This window comes from Dendropsophus ebraccatus, chromosome 1 (assembly GCF_027789765.1).
Source record: "Dendropsophus ebraccatus isolate aDenEbr1 chromosome 1, aDenEbr1.pat, whole genome shotgun sequence".
Taxonomy (NCBI): Eukaryota; Metazoa; Chordata; class Amphibia; order Anura; family Hylidae; genus Dendropsophus; species Dendropsophus ebraccatus.
This window is the reverse complement of record NC_091454.1, coordinates 95,049,802-95,065,992: the sequence shown is the minus strand read 5'-3', so window position 1 is coordinate 95,065,992 and position 16,191 is coordinate 95,049,802. Positions and strand designations below refer to the sequence as shown.

General features: G+C 40.8%; 1 protein-coding gene across 9 annotated transcripts in view; it reads right to left on the bottom strand.

Moving 5' to 3' along the window:
- Positions 1 to 16,191, bottom strand: part of NAV3 (neuron navigator 3) — a 344,164-nt gene that overhangs the window by 170,752 nt on the left and 157,221 nt on the right. For all 9 annotated transcript variants that reach the window (XM_069975584.1, XM_069975530.1, XM_069975540.1 and 6 more), the window contains exons 2-3: positions 6,737 to 6,854; positions 6,116 to 6,168 (exon numbers count right to left, since the gene is read on the bottom strand). In XM_069975584.1, the coding sequence (XP_069831685.1) occupies positions 6,116 to 6,168; positions 6,737 to 6,854 (171 nt within the window). The remainder of the gene's footprint in view (positions 1 to 6,115; positions 6,169 to 6,736; positions 6,855 to 16,191) is intronic.

The window sequence follows — 16,191 nt, the reverse complement described above, 5'->3', positions numbered from 1 at the left end:
ACTTTAGTGCCAAAATATTATGATCATTATTTGCGGCTGTCAATATCAATACAAACCTGTCTTTCCGCGCTTAAATGATGTCCATCCAGAATTACGCCCGTTGGGTATACATCGTAATTCCTTTAAATTTTAAAATAAAAAAAGATTGCAGTTCCAACATATCAGTCTTTCCTATGTGTTCCTTGACAGACATAGTGCCTTCTTTGTTTTAGATATCTTTGGGGATAAAAGCATTATAACAATTAAAACAATGCTTTATTACCTATACCTTAGTTAAAGGGGTAATCTGGTGCTTACTTATACATTGTTGGCCTGTTGCTAAACATAATAAACATGTTATGCGTACCTCTCTGCACGCCCCATTACTTCAATGACGACTTTGTCTCAGGAGTGACAACTTGCTGACCCAATCACTGGCTGAGATGAGAGCTGCGGCCAGTATTTAGCTGATCAGGTTGTCACTCCTGAGACAAGTTTGTCATGGAAGTAGCAGAGCTTCAGTCAGCGGGGGTCACCGGAGAGGCCACATCGGGACATAGTGGAAGCGCGGAGAGCAAAGCATAACATATTTATTATGTTAACCAACAGTGCAGCAATAGATAAAAAAAATGAAATGCTGGATAACCCCTGAAATCTTTCTTGGTTGCTGTACTCAGGCAGCTCTAACACCAAATTCACATGTGCAAGCAACATTTCTTTTAATAAGAAAAAGAACAAGGTAAAATTATGTTTTTTAATTTTTTTTTTAGATGATTAGTTGAATAAAAAGAGTTTATCAATGGTTAAAACATGCCATTCCATATTCCTTATGCCATATGCCATCCCTTATTCCATATACAATCCTTGTCGTATAGACTCTTAGAGGCACATTTTAATAAAACGCACCCCTGGCGTATGCCACTGAAAAGGTGCACATTCTTACCTTTTCTGTAGCATACTGTACACCAGCAGAACGCCCTGCTGGCCTGATTGGTGAGTGGTGGATGGGAGGGGGTTAGGTGGAAAGGTGGGGAGCCAGTGCCTAAGTTATTATGGTTATCTCTGGAAATAAGGGCAGTGCTTGATTTAAGACCGGTGTACAAATACACCCGTCTTAATAAATCTCCCCCTAAATGCACACATGCAAAAAAGTCAAAATTCTGTTTTGGTGGCATGTATTAAAATAGTGAGTAAAGGTGTCCATACACATTACATACACATTAGACAAAACTTGGCTGAACCCCACAGTTTTGTCAGAATTGGCTGGTGATCTAATGGGAGCTAATGGGCAATTGGGATAAATAACTGTTGGCAGAATTCCTTACAGTTCCGTCTGTCGCCAGTTATTTAAAGTGTAGGGTCATCTTAATACAGCCAGATGTCACCCTCAAGCAGAAGAATTTGTTGATAGGCAACGGCCTTAACAGAATAGGGTCACTGCTTAGAAAACAATAGGAGCAGAACATTAGGAAGTGTGATAGACTTACAAGTGAACGCACATTCTCTTAATGTTTGCTCATACTGTACATATGTATTTATATAGTGCCAAGGAGAGCAGCTCCCTTTACTAGGAAGTTAGTACGTAGATCACTACATGGCAATTATACACTGCACTTCATCACCCCCTGTGTTTTGTCTTGACAGTAGAGCAGATCAGATTGCACATTCTCTTTTTCAATCAAGATTCCCCCCACTGTTAAATCCCATCTTTTAACAGTCTTTTTTTTTTTATAATAATAATAATAATAATAATAATAATAATAGTAATAATAATAATAATATGCCCTTTCCATAGACATAAAGTGCAAAAAGTTATCAGAGTAATAACAAGCAAATCTAGGGTACAGTATTATTAATTTATCATTATTACATTTTTATTGTAATATGATGTTAAAGTAAAAGTCAAAGCAATCACCGATCTGTCAATACGGAAAGAACCCCTAACGGCTATAGCAAATAAAACCTCTAATTGGGGAAACACCATTTAAAACTTTACTTTTATTATTTTAATCTTAATAACTACAACGCCACAACACAAATACCACCAGTAGGGGTAGAGATCCACAAAGACTTTAGTGGCTTCTAGGGAGGAAATATATCCTATTTCTTCGAGGGGACTCCCACAAGAAGGTGGCATGAGAAATAGACAGTAATCCAAGGGATGGGTAAGATAGTACCAAAGCTTTATTATTTGTAATGCGTTGTCTTCTGTGATTTGAGAGGCCTGCTATGCCACACTGTTGCTGTTTGGCATGTGGTACACTGTGTATAGTGGCAACCACTTTAATGGTATTTGTGTTGTGGAGTTGTGGCGTTTTCCCAATTAAAGCTTAGAATAGAAGTCAAACAAAATACCATAATTAGAAGAAATAGTTTTGGCTAACAGGCCAAAAGAAATATACAGTAGGGGCCCTATTATGCTGTGTTTTGCCCACACATCACCAGTATACTACAGCAACCTGTGGGAAAGGTATGCTGAAATACTGTACTCCTGGAGTACACATTAAGTTTCCTTACATAGATGCTTCATCGCTACAGTATCTTCATTACAAATTACTATTAAGAAAACATTAATATTAAAAATTTCCTTTTAAAATCTGAACTTATAATGTATACAGATCTTTAAGTTTTTTTGGTAGCTTCCATTCTTCTGGAAAGTCTCCATGACATCACTTCATTATACAGTATGATCCAGGCACCTTCACCAAAGTCTTATCTTTTAACAACTGAAGTGGGTCTGTTAGCGTATGTGAGGGCAGCATGTCACAGCTATATGTCTGCACTCCTAGTAGCTGAAACAGAACAATGTTATGCTGGTAATCTACTAGTGGTGCTGAAAGAATACAGAGGATTAAAAGTTTAGCATTTTCTGTATTTATAAGGGGAGAGATTCCGCTCTTCACAATACAACATACTGCTATGATCGACAGCCTCCATGCAAAAACCTTGAGGGAAAGGTGGAGGTGGGAGAGAGCCTATTACTACATCAGACTCTTAACTAGGAATCCGCTGTATTCAACTCCAAGCATTCCCATTAGCCAAATGACACAGGGCATTGACTTAGAGGCTGTCTGGTACAGTACTGCAGTGTCTTTACTGTCTTTTTTCTATACAGTGGTGCAGGGGCATAACTAGAAATGGCCGGGCCCCAAAGCAAACTTTTGATTGGGGCCCCCTGTTCCCCAATGACCACTAGGCCATCTAGTCATAACTGCAAAGGCTTGTCAGGAGTGCTTGCAGTTATAGGGACATTTGCAGAACCTGGGAGGCCTGCTTGGCCACCTGATGCTGTAAATGATGACAGCTCAGGGGGTCCAGTGTATTGCAGGAGCAGGCAACAGGGCCCCCTGATGCGGTGGGCCCCATAGCACCTGCTATGGTTGCTACAGTGGTAGTTACGCCCCTGCAGTGGTGCTCACAGCCATCTGCTGTGCAGGGAGCTGCAGTGTGGCCTCCATAACAGTAATAAGGGCCACACTACAGGTCCCTGCCAGAAAGGTGGCCAGAAGCACCAGTGTAAACTACTGCGTGCCCTTTATTCTTAGGATTGGTGTGGGTTCCAAAGGTTGGACCAGTGATCACAAAGTGATTGAATATCCAGCAATAGCAAACATATATATTAGGCCCATATATAGTTTAGAAAACACTGCCAATAACATGTTATAAAGCACTAGCGCTGTACACAGCCTATTTCTCTATATGTTACTACCTCACTTAGACTATTATCATTACCGCATCTGAGATCACTAACAAGATGTCTGCACAAAGGAAGGTGAGGGATGATTCAACCCAGGCACTGATGTCATAGTCACAACCTAATGCTTAGATCAACTTCCCTTGAAGTAATCCTGTTAATTCTAACCACAAAGGTCACTATGTCAGCCACCAAATAAAAGCTTTTTCCCTTGACTCTGTACAGAATTACACATGAGCAGGTGTTATTTTGTACTGTACGTTGTCATACAATGTGTTACATATACTGTACCCTGCAGTGATGTATTCTATTATCTACAACATCCAATTGTATCTACAATAATAGTACAGTTGTTGCACACACAAAAAAGCTACTATTTATACATAGGTGTTTTTTATTGAAATAAAATTACTTACTGTAATTACAATATAAATTACAATTACAATCTACCTGTGGACAGGTGAGCTTATTTCCAAAATGAGCCTAAAGGTTTTTTTTACACCGGCCGATTATCGACAACAAGCATTGCTAGGAATGCTCATTCGGCCTATGTAAAAATGTCAGAGATCAGCCAAGGAGTGGGAAAACGCCTGCTTGTCGGCTGATTACGTCTTTTGAGAAGGCCAATAATTCATCATTTATTAGCCGCAAATCTCTCTGTGTAAACAATATAGGGATCATTCATGATCAATTAGTTGTGCCATGTAAAGGCACTGCAAGCAAGCACCAATTTTGTTGATCAGCACTCGTTTGCTTCCATAGACAGCCCTATACCTAAAAGGGCCATGTAAAAGGACCTTAAATGCACTATGTACAGCACAGTACAGTACATGCCATGACCTCAGGTTCCACAGCTGCAGGTTCATACTATTACATCCCTATGGATAGGAGCCAACACAACAATATAAGAGAGCAGGGGTGTTCTTAAACGACACTGCTTTGGCATATGCCCGTTGAACAATCATGTAATTATACAAGGCTTTCCTTACTATAAAAATAAATGTTTAAAGCAAATGTACAATTTTGTTTTTTTTTTACATGACCTGGTCGGCATCAACAAGCGTCCATTTTTCAAATTGACACCTGGTTCCCACCATCTGCATACAGCTGCCCTATTTGCAGTTCATGAAGTCTGCGGGAACCGGGCGACGATTTGAAAAATGGACCGTACCACGAGGTCATATAAGAAAAAATGTATGCACAGAAGTGATACATTCCTATAAAGTCTATATACAGTATATCCTACAGCATAATATCATCTATAATGGAAAAATATAAATATCCTAGGTAGAGATGAGCGAACTGGGTTCGGGTTCGAGTCGATCCGAACCTGAACGTTCGGTATTTGATTAGCGGGGGCTGCAGAACTTGGGTAAAGCTCTAAGGTTGTCTGGAAAACATGAATACAGCAAATGACTATATCCATGTTTTCCACATTAGGGCTAAGGCCTTAGGGCTTTATCCAACTTCAGCAGCCACCGCTAATCAAATGCCGAAAGTTCGGGTTCGGATCGACTCAAGCATGCTCGAGGTTCGCTCATCTCTAATCCTAGGTAAAAGGCCCAGATTTTGTATTAAGATCCAGAAGCTTCAAGCTATATCTCATTTTAGCACTGTATAGGAATACAAGCAAGGAATATAAGTGTAAGCATCCGCCATGTACACAGATTACAATGTCTAAACAGAGTATGAGCCTTTTGTCACAGATCTAGGGGTCTGGAGCTGTATTTTGATATAGAGTTCATTCGTGTATTTTGATATAGAGCATTTTGTAGGCTAGGGACACCTGTAGTGCTCTGTGAAATAGGATCAGCTTTCCAGAATATGATGGCAGCTAAGCTGGCTTTGTGTGACACTACTGTTTGTGTGTAGAACAAGTGCTGCAGTTCAAGAAGAACAGAAAGTGATGAGAAGGAGAACATTCTGTACAGCATTACATACAGTTTACTGGCACCATATAATGAATAATAAACATAATCACATACCTGTGCAGCATAGATCAATGTACTGCACATGCAATATGTACAAAAGAACCACGGTACCCATTCCTAAATGGTCAGATGTAAACAGAGTATGTAGCCAACCAGCTAATGTTAGGTTGGTTGCATTTGAATGCTTTAAGCTATACATATGTGTATAAACATGATGGTCAGAATGATGTCAAACATTTGGAATTACAAATATAAGCTAAACTGTGAAAAAGCCATACATCAGGTGCATAAACGTCGTGGTGGTCTTCACAAATATAGTGTTGAACATGTGCCTTAATAATTTTCTTGCAGTTATACCAGAATTAGTATAACTGCACTGGTAAATGTGGCACCATGTCAGATAATCACACATAGATCCACCTGTTTGACCATTGTTTGCTTGTGACTTTGTATTCTTATAATATCACATGTAATATACACATTTACATAGTCCAATAAGGACTGGACTTACCATCTGGGTCTGGCTCTTTGGACAGCCATTGATGTCTTCCACTTTTTCATTTGCTAAACAAAAAAGAGATATGTAAGTGGAAAAACGTAAGTTACAAGCAATACAGGCACGATTCATTTACTTACCTACAGCAGTACTACTATCAGACACATGATAAATATACACAATCCTACAGGAGTGGAAGTGTGAATGTAATCTACTGCTAATTTCCCTGTCCCTGCCAAGTAACTGCTGACATGAAATCCTCCCCAATTGTCTCGGCATGGTCAGGGATAGTGTTTCAAGCCATCCTAGAAAGAATGATCCCCTCTAGCAAACAAAATGCACACATGGGAGACATATGGTTTGATCAAGTCTTCATCTCTGACATCTCTGCACCATGTGGACAATACATTTCAAGCTGTTGTAAGAGAACGGTTGAGCGGATACTTCCAAGCTTTTTAATATAGATGAACTTTCAAACAACTCACACAATAGTCTGCGCTGTGGAGATATCTGGAGTTAGTGTGTGCAGATCAGACAGATGCACGTTGAACTTACTGTATCATTTCCAAGTTCAGAATCATCCTACCACCCACCTACTCCCCCCTGAGTCTATCCCTCCTGGGACCCCAGACTTACCAATGATCTGAATGATCTCTGCCAGCAGGACACCATCAGCTACGTCTTGTTGTAAATCCTTTATCAGCCTCTTGTGACCAGACTTTGCTAGGTAGTGATTTGCCCAGTCAGTGTAAATCTACAAGACATAGGGAGGAGGGAGGGACGAGAGAGAGAGAGAGAGAAGATAATAAAAATTATTCAGAAAGGCATTTTGACTTCAATAGCAGAAGTATTCAGAACTGCATTCCAAGCGGGGAAGTCACAGCTCAAAAGGAAACCGTTATGCTGCTATTATTTAAACAATTTCTTTCCTATTCCCAGCTATAATGACTCACTTTTTTTATTTTTTATTTTTTTTTACGAGGGTCGCTGTAGTTCTCTGGCCACACAAGGAATGCACTCTCACTTTATGGCTGTCAAGGAAACTGCTGTCACAAATCAGTTACTCGACTTCTTTTTTAATGACTAGGACCAATTGATTTATCAGTGCTAAAGTGCCAGGGATTAAAGATTTGTACATTTACAATGCAAGTTTGTTTCTTTTCTGGAACGATATGTCTTATAACTACAGTATCCATAGATTTTACAATAGGAGCTTGCTGTTTATCCAGAATATTCACATTAATGTAAAGCGTGTAGGAAACGCAACACAAAATGGTTAATTTCATGGTTTAGAACAAAATACAGAAGAAATCACTCTATAGCGCAGAGGTATATATTCAGGAAAAGGTAACACAGGCCACAGAGATTACAGCTCGGTGAGCCAAGTTACAACTGTAAAATATAGGTTACATACATCCATAATTTTGAGGTAAAAATTCAGCCATATTTTTTGATATAATAATGCATTCCATTGAAATAATTGGAAAATTGGCCAGCAGCGCTTGGAGACTAAACTGTAATAGCGGCTATCATGACACTCGACTACTACCTGTGTAAAAAGTGCTTGCTTTGTACAATAATCTAGTTTATTAGATGCAAGAGAGCTTGTGAACCTAAAGAAAAACTTTTCTCCATACAATACTAAATACTGTAGGTCTGCTAACACAAGGGCAAACATTTTACAAAAAAAAATAAAATAAAAAATAAATAAATATATATATATATATATATATATATATATATATATATATATATATATATATAGTTTTCATGAATCCTTCTTTCTGGTATCATATTTGGGTGTCAAAAGTGATTGCTGATCTCTATGGAGAAGTGTTGGCCACCTACAATTTTGGAGATGTCGAGAGAGCTACCTGGGGGTTGGCTGTCACAGCATGACAGCCTCTGTTAGTGGTTCTAACACAATGAGCAGTGACAGCAATCACTGCTCGCTGTGGAGAGGCTGCCAAGCTGTGCTTTGCTAGCAACAGGCAGACACCCCCCGGGTACTGTATATAAGAATGTACAGTACAGGGGGTGGCGGACGAGACAGGACCCTGCTCTATACTGTGCTGTGTCCTGCAGTTCCTGACAAAAACTTTGGTGGCAGTAGAGTGGCCTATGCCATGCCGTTGCTGCCACTCAACAGAATGATAGATAGATAGATAGATAGATAGATAGATAGATAGATAGATAGATACTATACATTTATTCGAATGCAGTTGTATTACATAATTTTTTGGACTCTTCAGAGTACCCTTTGAAGTATATCCTCCTACACCTCACTCCATTTAACCTAGACAGTACCATCCCTCTAGAGCATATTGTACAGCTTCTTGATCAGCCAGTCACGCAAAGTATAATACACATGGTGTCCACATGAATATTAAGGTGGAGGTAAGTGTGTTATGTCCCTCCAAATAGCACAGTCTGTAGTTATCCATTGGCAGGAGAGTGTTGTTGCTGGGTCATAGTAGTAAAACAGGAATATTTGAGTGAAACATAAAAGGATATTATGAGTTTTCGGTACCTAGCTGTGCTTTGGCAAACATGTTGCAGCTTTCAGCAGACTGTTTCTTATTTACCTTTCACATTTCTGATCTCCCTGGATAACAGAAATCATAAGTCAGCATTTATACTGTGCTGAAATCTGGACCAGACTGTGCCAGACAGAACGTTCTTCTTTTCTCTACTTGATTAAAGTAAGCTTATGCATTTTTAGTTTCCTGTTAAATGTATCTATGATCTATTAACAGCATATACAGGAGTAATATAGTTCATAAATAGTCAATGTTATCCACTGGGTATGGTTAGGAGATGCAATATCTTGGAATCCATGACTCAGTCCCCAGAAATAAAGTGCTAGCAATCCAGGTGTTTGCCTGGAATATCATATATAATGTTACAATTCTTAGGGGTAATGTTTATCACCATTTCCTATTCTTTATAGCTTCCCAAGGTTTAGTTCTCATAGACATAACATGCAGCAGATGGAGAGACAACAACCAGGATCAAATTTAAGGCTTGATGTACTGTATGTGTGATTAACATACAAAGACCCGTCCTATCACCACTTGATAATGTTGATTTTTGAAAACCATAATTCAGTACACATCCTTAAGCTAGTGGAATAGGTATATAAAACATAAAGACATCTTAAGTACAAAAGCAGCTTATATACAGATGTAGCAAATTTAAAGGGCAACTATCAGCAGGTTAGAAGAATCTACCCTGCTGATATCTCCGCACAGCCCCAAGTTTTCATCCTTTGTGCAGTTTTCAGGATGTTAGCAGTTTTTTCACTCTGCTAGTTGGGTGTTTTGGTGCACTGGGCGTGGGACTATTGCCCCCAGGACACCAATCTGCCTGTCTGGCCAATCCCTTCTAATAAACATCATCCAGATGGGGTAGATCAATGCACTGGGATTAGTAGTCCCACCCCCAGTGCTCCAAAACACCTAAGTAGCATAGGGAATGAACTGCTAATATCCCGAAAACTGCAACAAGGATGATGGTATGAAACTTTTTTCTAAGTGATGTTCTAACCCAGACATCTAGCCATCACAATTTGTCACACTCAGATTCTTACTTTTGATCTGTTAAATCTTACCCCTTTGACAGTTGCCATTGTCACAAGATAATGTTACTTATTTCATCTTTTAGTGGTATCAATGTTATTGGTGACTGGTGGACAGTACACAACAAATTCTTCCCTGTGTTCTAATATCTTAGCCATGTCCTTCCTCCATCTCTTTCTCACTTTCCTAAGCCTGTCTGTAAGACAACTGGCTGAAGCAGGAACCTCTCTCTCTCTACCCTTCGGAATCAGAATAAAAATATAATCCTTTTCCCTTGGCAGAGACCCACCTTTTAACCATTCCTTGGTCTATCATGGAAAAGGTCATCATATGCATTGTCTATTTTTATATTCTACCATAGGAGTGCCAGATCATTTTCATGATGTACACCAATGACACCTAACTAACACCAATATCTTATAATGGAGTCTCTTAGGGTTTATTATATTGGATGGGTAGGTACAGTGGCACGATTATCTGCGTAACTTATTGTCTTATTTACTTAGCACTGACTTCAAGGTTTAGTGCAGCTTGCAGCAAATCTATGGCATATGAACATCGTCAACAACTTTGAGAAATGTTTTGGATGGCAATGCTTTTTCATTTATTTATATTTTATTGCACACAAGTTAGTTGAGATGGTGTTGGTTAAAGGGATATTCATAGTTAATGTGGTAACAAGTTAATTAAACCATTAAGGCAACCATATTTCTATTTATTCATTTCTATTGGTATCTTTAGCCAACCAATACTCTTTTCTGTACAGATAAGAGCCGAAAACCCAAGAACCCTAAAACAATTGTCTACAGAAGGAGACTCTGGCTTTGCTACCATGAGTTTTCTTCCTTCTGGAGGGCAACTTTTCAATTAAGCACTGCCTTAAAACAAGTCTCTACATACCACATAATTTTGTGAATTAGACACAGTGTCCCTTTCTTAACTGCCATAAAATAACATATGCATATTAAGTAACATTTTTTTTCCACTACGAAAGCCATTTCATTTTAACTAAAAAGAAAACTTTAACTCTTCAAGTTTTTAATGGGGAGAAGCAATCTCTGCACAGTGTAGACAATCATATACTGTATGCTCCGGGTAAAGTTTAGATTACGTTGAACAGATATTCTCCATGTTTCTGAGACAGAAAAGAAAACAAAAGGTAAACTCAGAGTAAAAACCACATCAAAACCTTTGTGTTTTATTCAGCTTGGAAAATCTGACTTAGTATAATGAATTCCATCTTCCTCTGAAAAAGAAACCCTAGATGTTGGTCACTATACAGTACTAGCTAAATATGCAAAAAAAAAAAAAAAAAAAAAAAGTGGAGACTGGATGTGCCCAGCCTTATCTTTCCTTTAGTTTAGTTAAGGGATACTAATTCTCTTGAAACACAATATCACAACATGCAATCAGAACACTCAAAAGGATTCATTTGCATAACAGTCACTGGGTCTCCACACTTGGGGTTTGGTCAAAAGTCCACAATTTCTGTCTCAGTCACAATTGCAGACAGATTATGGATCCATTCACTCACATTGAGAAAAGCTGGTAATCTCATGCCCAGGAGTGTAGGGAGGGGGAGCAGGGGGGGCAGCTGCCCCGGGCGCCAGGCTGAGGGGGGCGCCAGCAACCCTGTTAGATTTGAAGCTACTGACAGTTCTGACAGTCTGTGTGAGCAGAGCACAGGGCTACAAGCAGTGTTAGGATCCGTTCCCTCCTCCTTACTGTTTACTCTGCATGCTTTCCCTTCTCTAGTCCTTTAGGAACAGGCCCTGTATGCTCTGTGGTAAATGAGTGTTTGGGGATGCATGAGGGTGGGCTGTTCTGTAGTTTAATACAGTTGCCCCCCATTTCCTCAGTGCCCAGTCTACAGCATTTTCTAATGCACAGCTTCACTGCATGGGGACACATTACTCCTTATATTGGGTATATACTGGTTTCCACATATACAGTTCTATACAGTATATCCATCCCAGACCTGTATATCATGAATGTCTCATGATCCTCTTTCCTTCCTATCTATCTATCTCCTATCTATCTATCTATCTATCTATCTATCTATCTATCTGTCTATCTGTCTATCTATCATCTATCTACCTTAAATTACGGTTGATTGAAATGATGGAAACCCCATTAAAGTCAGTGGGAGCTGCTGGTCTCCATTGGTGGGCGGATTCTGTCAGGCAGCAGACTGTCCTGTTCTGTTTATTTCTGCTGAAAGGACTCTATGATGAAGGCCCAGACAAGAGTCTGACACAGATGTGAACCTCCTCTTTTATCATGTCTTCCCCTGGCCCCTATCCTCATAGACCAACTGCTGTGTTGTGTTTTCTATTCTCCCTGTAAGGGTATGTTCACACAAATTAGGCAGAATCCCGACTGTCTCAGTGTGCCATAGCCAGTCTATAGGAGAGCACGCGCTTCTTTGAGTGGAGAGCGGCGGCAGTGGATTAGCGCATGCTCTCCCATAGACTGGCTATGGCACACTGAGACAGTCGGGATTCCGCGGCAGAACTTTCCGCCTAACATAACCTAAGACTACTCATTCCATTTTCTCCTCACCTGCCCACTTCCCCCTGTCCATTTACTCTCTATTGCCACCCCACAAAGCCACTGTCAGGTTGTCTATCTCCTTTGCTCCCTGTCACGCTCCTGCCATGTCATTATATTTCATTTGTTTGGGGGGGCGCCACAATAAATCTTTGCCCCGGGTGCACAAAAGGCTAGGCCTCTTCTCTTGCCATACAGTACATCTCTGAATATATTGAACTTAGAGATAAGACAAGACTGAATATATTGAACTTAGAGATAAGACAAGACTGAATATATTGAACTTTGTGATAAGACAAGACTCATCTGTATGTTTACATATATTTCATCCATTTTACCATTATACATTACATCAGTGAGCGCTATCTCTTAATAAGATTGTAAGGCTACATAATATATATATATATATATATATATATATATATATATATATATGTTTCACCCAGGTAGAATTTAGGCTACAAACAAATCTAAGGGCCCTATTCCACAGTAACGGTAATCGGCCGAATCGGCCCCATTCGGCCCGATTCGGCCGATTATCGCTCTGTGAAATAGAGAGAACGATCAGCCGATGATCATGTCATCGGCTGATCGTTCATTTAGGGCCAGACCTAAAATCATTGTTCCCCCACTGCGCATTGCTACGGTTGAATAGAGGTGCACGGCAGGAGACCGATGATTTGAGAAGCAGCAGCAGCAGTGGCATACATTACCTAAAATCATTGTTCCCCCACCGCGCATTGCTACGGTTGAATAGCGGTGCACGGCAGGCGACCGATGATTTGATTCCCCGATTCCCGCACGCTCTGGCTTCAGAATGGCCTGTCAGCTGATGGAGCGCTCAGCCAATCACAGGCCGGGACCCCCGCGGCCGGTGATTGGCTGAGTGACCTGTCAGCTGACAGGCCATTCTGAAGCTAGAGCGCACCGGACCCGGGGAGGAGGACGGAGCGGAGCAGAAGACCTGACAGGTAATGTATGCCGCTGCTGCTGCTTCCCAAATCGTCGGTCGCCCGCCGCGCACCGCTATTCAACCGTAGCGATGCGCAGTGGGGGAACGATAATTTTAGGTCTGGCCCTAAATGAACGATCAGCCGATGACACGTTCATCGACTGATCGTTCTCTCTATTTCACAGAGCGATTCGGCCGATTATCGTTACTGTGGAATAGGGCCCTTAGATTTGTTTGTAACCTAAATTCTACCTGGGTGAAACATATATATATATTATGTAGCCTTACAATCTGCAGCCCTCACTCAACGATCATCGGGCCGTGGAATAGGCCCAGTAAACGTAATTGATCGGGCCCTCCTCAGCCCGTGAAATAGTGCCCTCAGAAAATATGTAAAAAAAAACCTCCTGGAAAATGCTCAGCGAGAAACGTGCGTTGGAGAAGGACGTGCACACTTCCATACCGCAGGTAATACAAGCATTACTTCTTTTTACCTCCAGTTTGGCCACATATAAGGACTTGGGCATCATGCAATTATGAGTGGCACGTTATAGGCCTGGGGGTGTTGCAATGTGTCTTTTGGAAAATAGTAGGGATGGTCCGAACCAAGTTCGGTTCGGGTTCGTACGAACCGGAACTCTCGGTAATGATTCCCGCTGTCTGCCCGCTCTGTGCAGTGGGCGGATCCAGCGGGAGGACCGCCTGGAAAACTGGGATACAGCCATAGCAATAGGCTGTATCCCAGTTTTCCAGGCGGTCCTCCCGCTCTATCCACCCGCTCCACGGAGCGGGCAGACAGCAGAAATCTGATGCCAAGCGTTCGGGTTCATACGAAGCCGAACCTTGGAGAGTTCGGACCATACCTAGAAAATAGTCCAATGGGTATCATTTAACTTAGACCCATTGTTTACATCTCATATTATATTGTTTCTTCATCAATAGATTTACTTGTCCTGTGGATGGTTGTTTTTTGTGTGTACAGCCATTGGCTCTTTTTTAACCAGTTCATCTATAATATATATTTTAAGAATTTCTGAATAATAAAGATGTTTATATGAATCAATGTATAGTTTTTGTAGGATTTGTAAGAAAATATGTAGTATATTTTACAGTCTGTTTATACTACAGAATTAGCACAGAACTCTGCTTGAAGATCCGCCTGTCCCACTCATTGAATAGGATCTATCATGCACACTACACCATCCACCCAAAGAACTGACATGTCAATTCTTTGGGCGAATGAAGCAGTGCACATGAGACATCCTATTGAATGAATAGGACAGATGGAACTTCAAGCTTAAAATTCAGTGCAAATTCCATAGTGTGAACTGACCCTTATTGTGGAAAAATTCCTTTCTCCACTAACTAGCCTTTTTTTTCATCCCTCTTTCCCATCTTTTATTACTTGTTTAAATATGCCTTGAGAGGGATCAGCTCACTAAGTGATCAAGTTTCTTGTTGCCGAAAGATGTCTATAGAGAAGGGAGAAGAGGGAGCTGCAGATACAAATATAGTGCTTTGTTTGGCTTACACTGCTTGGAGCTTCTCTATAATGTCCGAGATGCTGTTGTTGCCCCTGTTCTATAGTGATATAAAGGAGTGACCATAGCTAAAGATACCCTGCTGTCTCACTATATATGGGTGATATAAAATACCCCTTTTGCTAACGAACCCTTAAAGGGGTGCTCCAGCGTGGGGGCACTTTTTGGGGGGGATCGGGGAGGAGGTGGCTGAAATAAAAGACGTCCACTTACCTCCCAGGTTCCAGCGGCGGATCCCGCATCACGGCGCTCCGGTGCCCGGTTCCCAGCCACTTCCGGGTGTCTGACGCCACCCAAGACGCTACGTCTCAGGGCCGCTCAGCCACTAAGTAAAGGAGGCGGGATCCGTTTGAAGTCCGCACGGATCCCGCCTCCTTCACTGAGTGGCTGAGCGGCCCTGAGACGTAGCGTCTTGGGTGGTGTCAGATACCCGGAAGCGGCTGGGAACCGGGCACCGGAGCGCCGTGATGTGGGATCCGCCGCTGGAACAGGGGAGGTAAGTGGACTTCTTTTATTTCAGCCACCTCCTCCCCAGTCCCCACGCTGGATAACCCCTTTAAGGAATCTGAATCCTCACTACTGTTCCCCACTCCCTGAATAGTTTGTAAAGTAGGTCCAAGATACTTTGATCTACTTAGATGCAAATAAATGTAACTATCCAGAAAATCTTCTAACTTTATTGTATACACAATAAATATAAATGCCACTAAATGGGTGACATGACAGTATGTAAGTCTTTCTGCAGATCGTTTGTTTATGGATCATATAAAGACATTTAACCACACAGACCATATATGACGTTTTCTCATCTGTAGAAAATAACTAATCCAGCCTATATATTTACAGATTTCCTGTATATCATTAAAAATACATTTTCACTTAGAAATATCAGTGCATAAAAATACTCGCCCAAACCTTTCTGGATATTAAGTGTCTGTTTCTGAGGTTAAGTAACAGCTGAATGAGGCCAGCAGAGCAGGTGAGGCTTCACTGTTCAGGATAGACACAGACAAGGCCTGACAGCTGCGTATTGGCAGAGGAAGTTATGCAGTAGTTCCCTTTGTGTTAAATTTATGGCTCTGCTTTCTCAAGATTGTTTTGAACAGTAAGAAAGGATTTATTTGAAAAAGCCAAGACAGAACAGATACTTGTACATTGACACATTGGAAATGAATATAAAGTATACCACCTCCTACAGCTTCCCTGGTAACAGCTGAGGATGACAAAATATAATAATTGTATTGTTTAGTAATTAATTGTGTTATAGAAAATGAAAAATTACAACAATCCAATGTATTCATATGAATATAAAGAGATAAACCAGTTATACAAAGGGCATATATACCCTAAACAGTTTATGGGGTTTGCCTTTAGGCTATGTTCACAAACCGCATGAACAATGGTCGTTGTTATGCACAAAAAAAAGGCTGTTGTTGTGAGTAGCAACCAACGGTTGTTGTTGCAATGAAA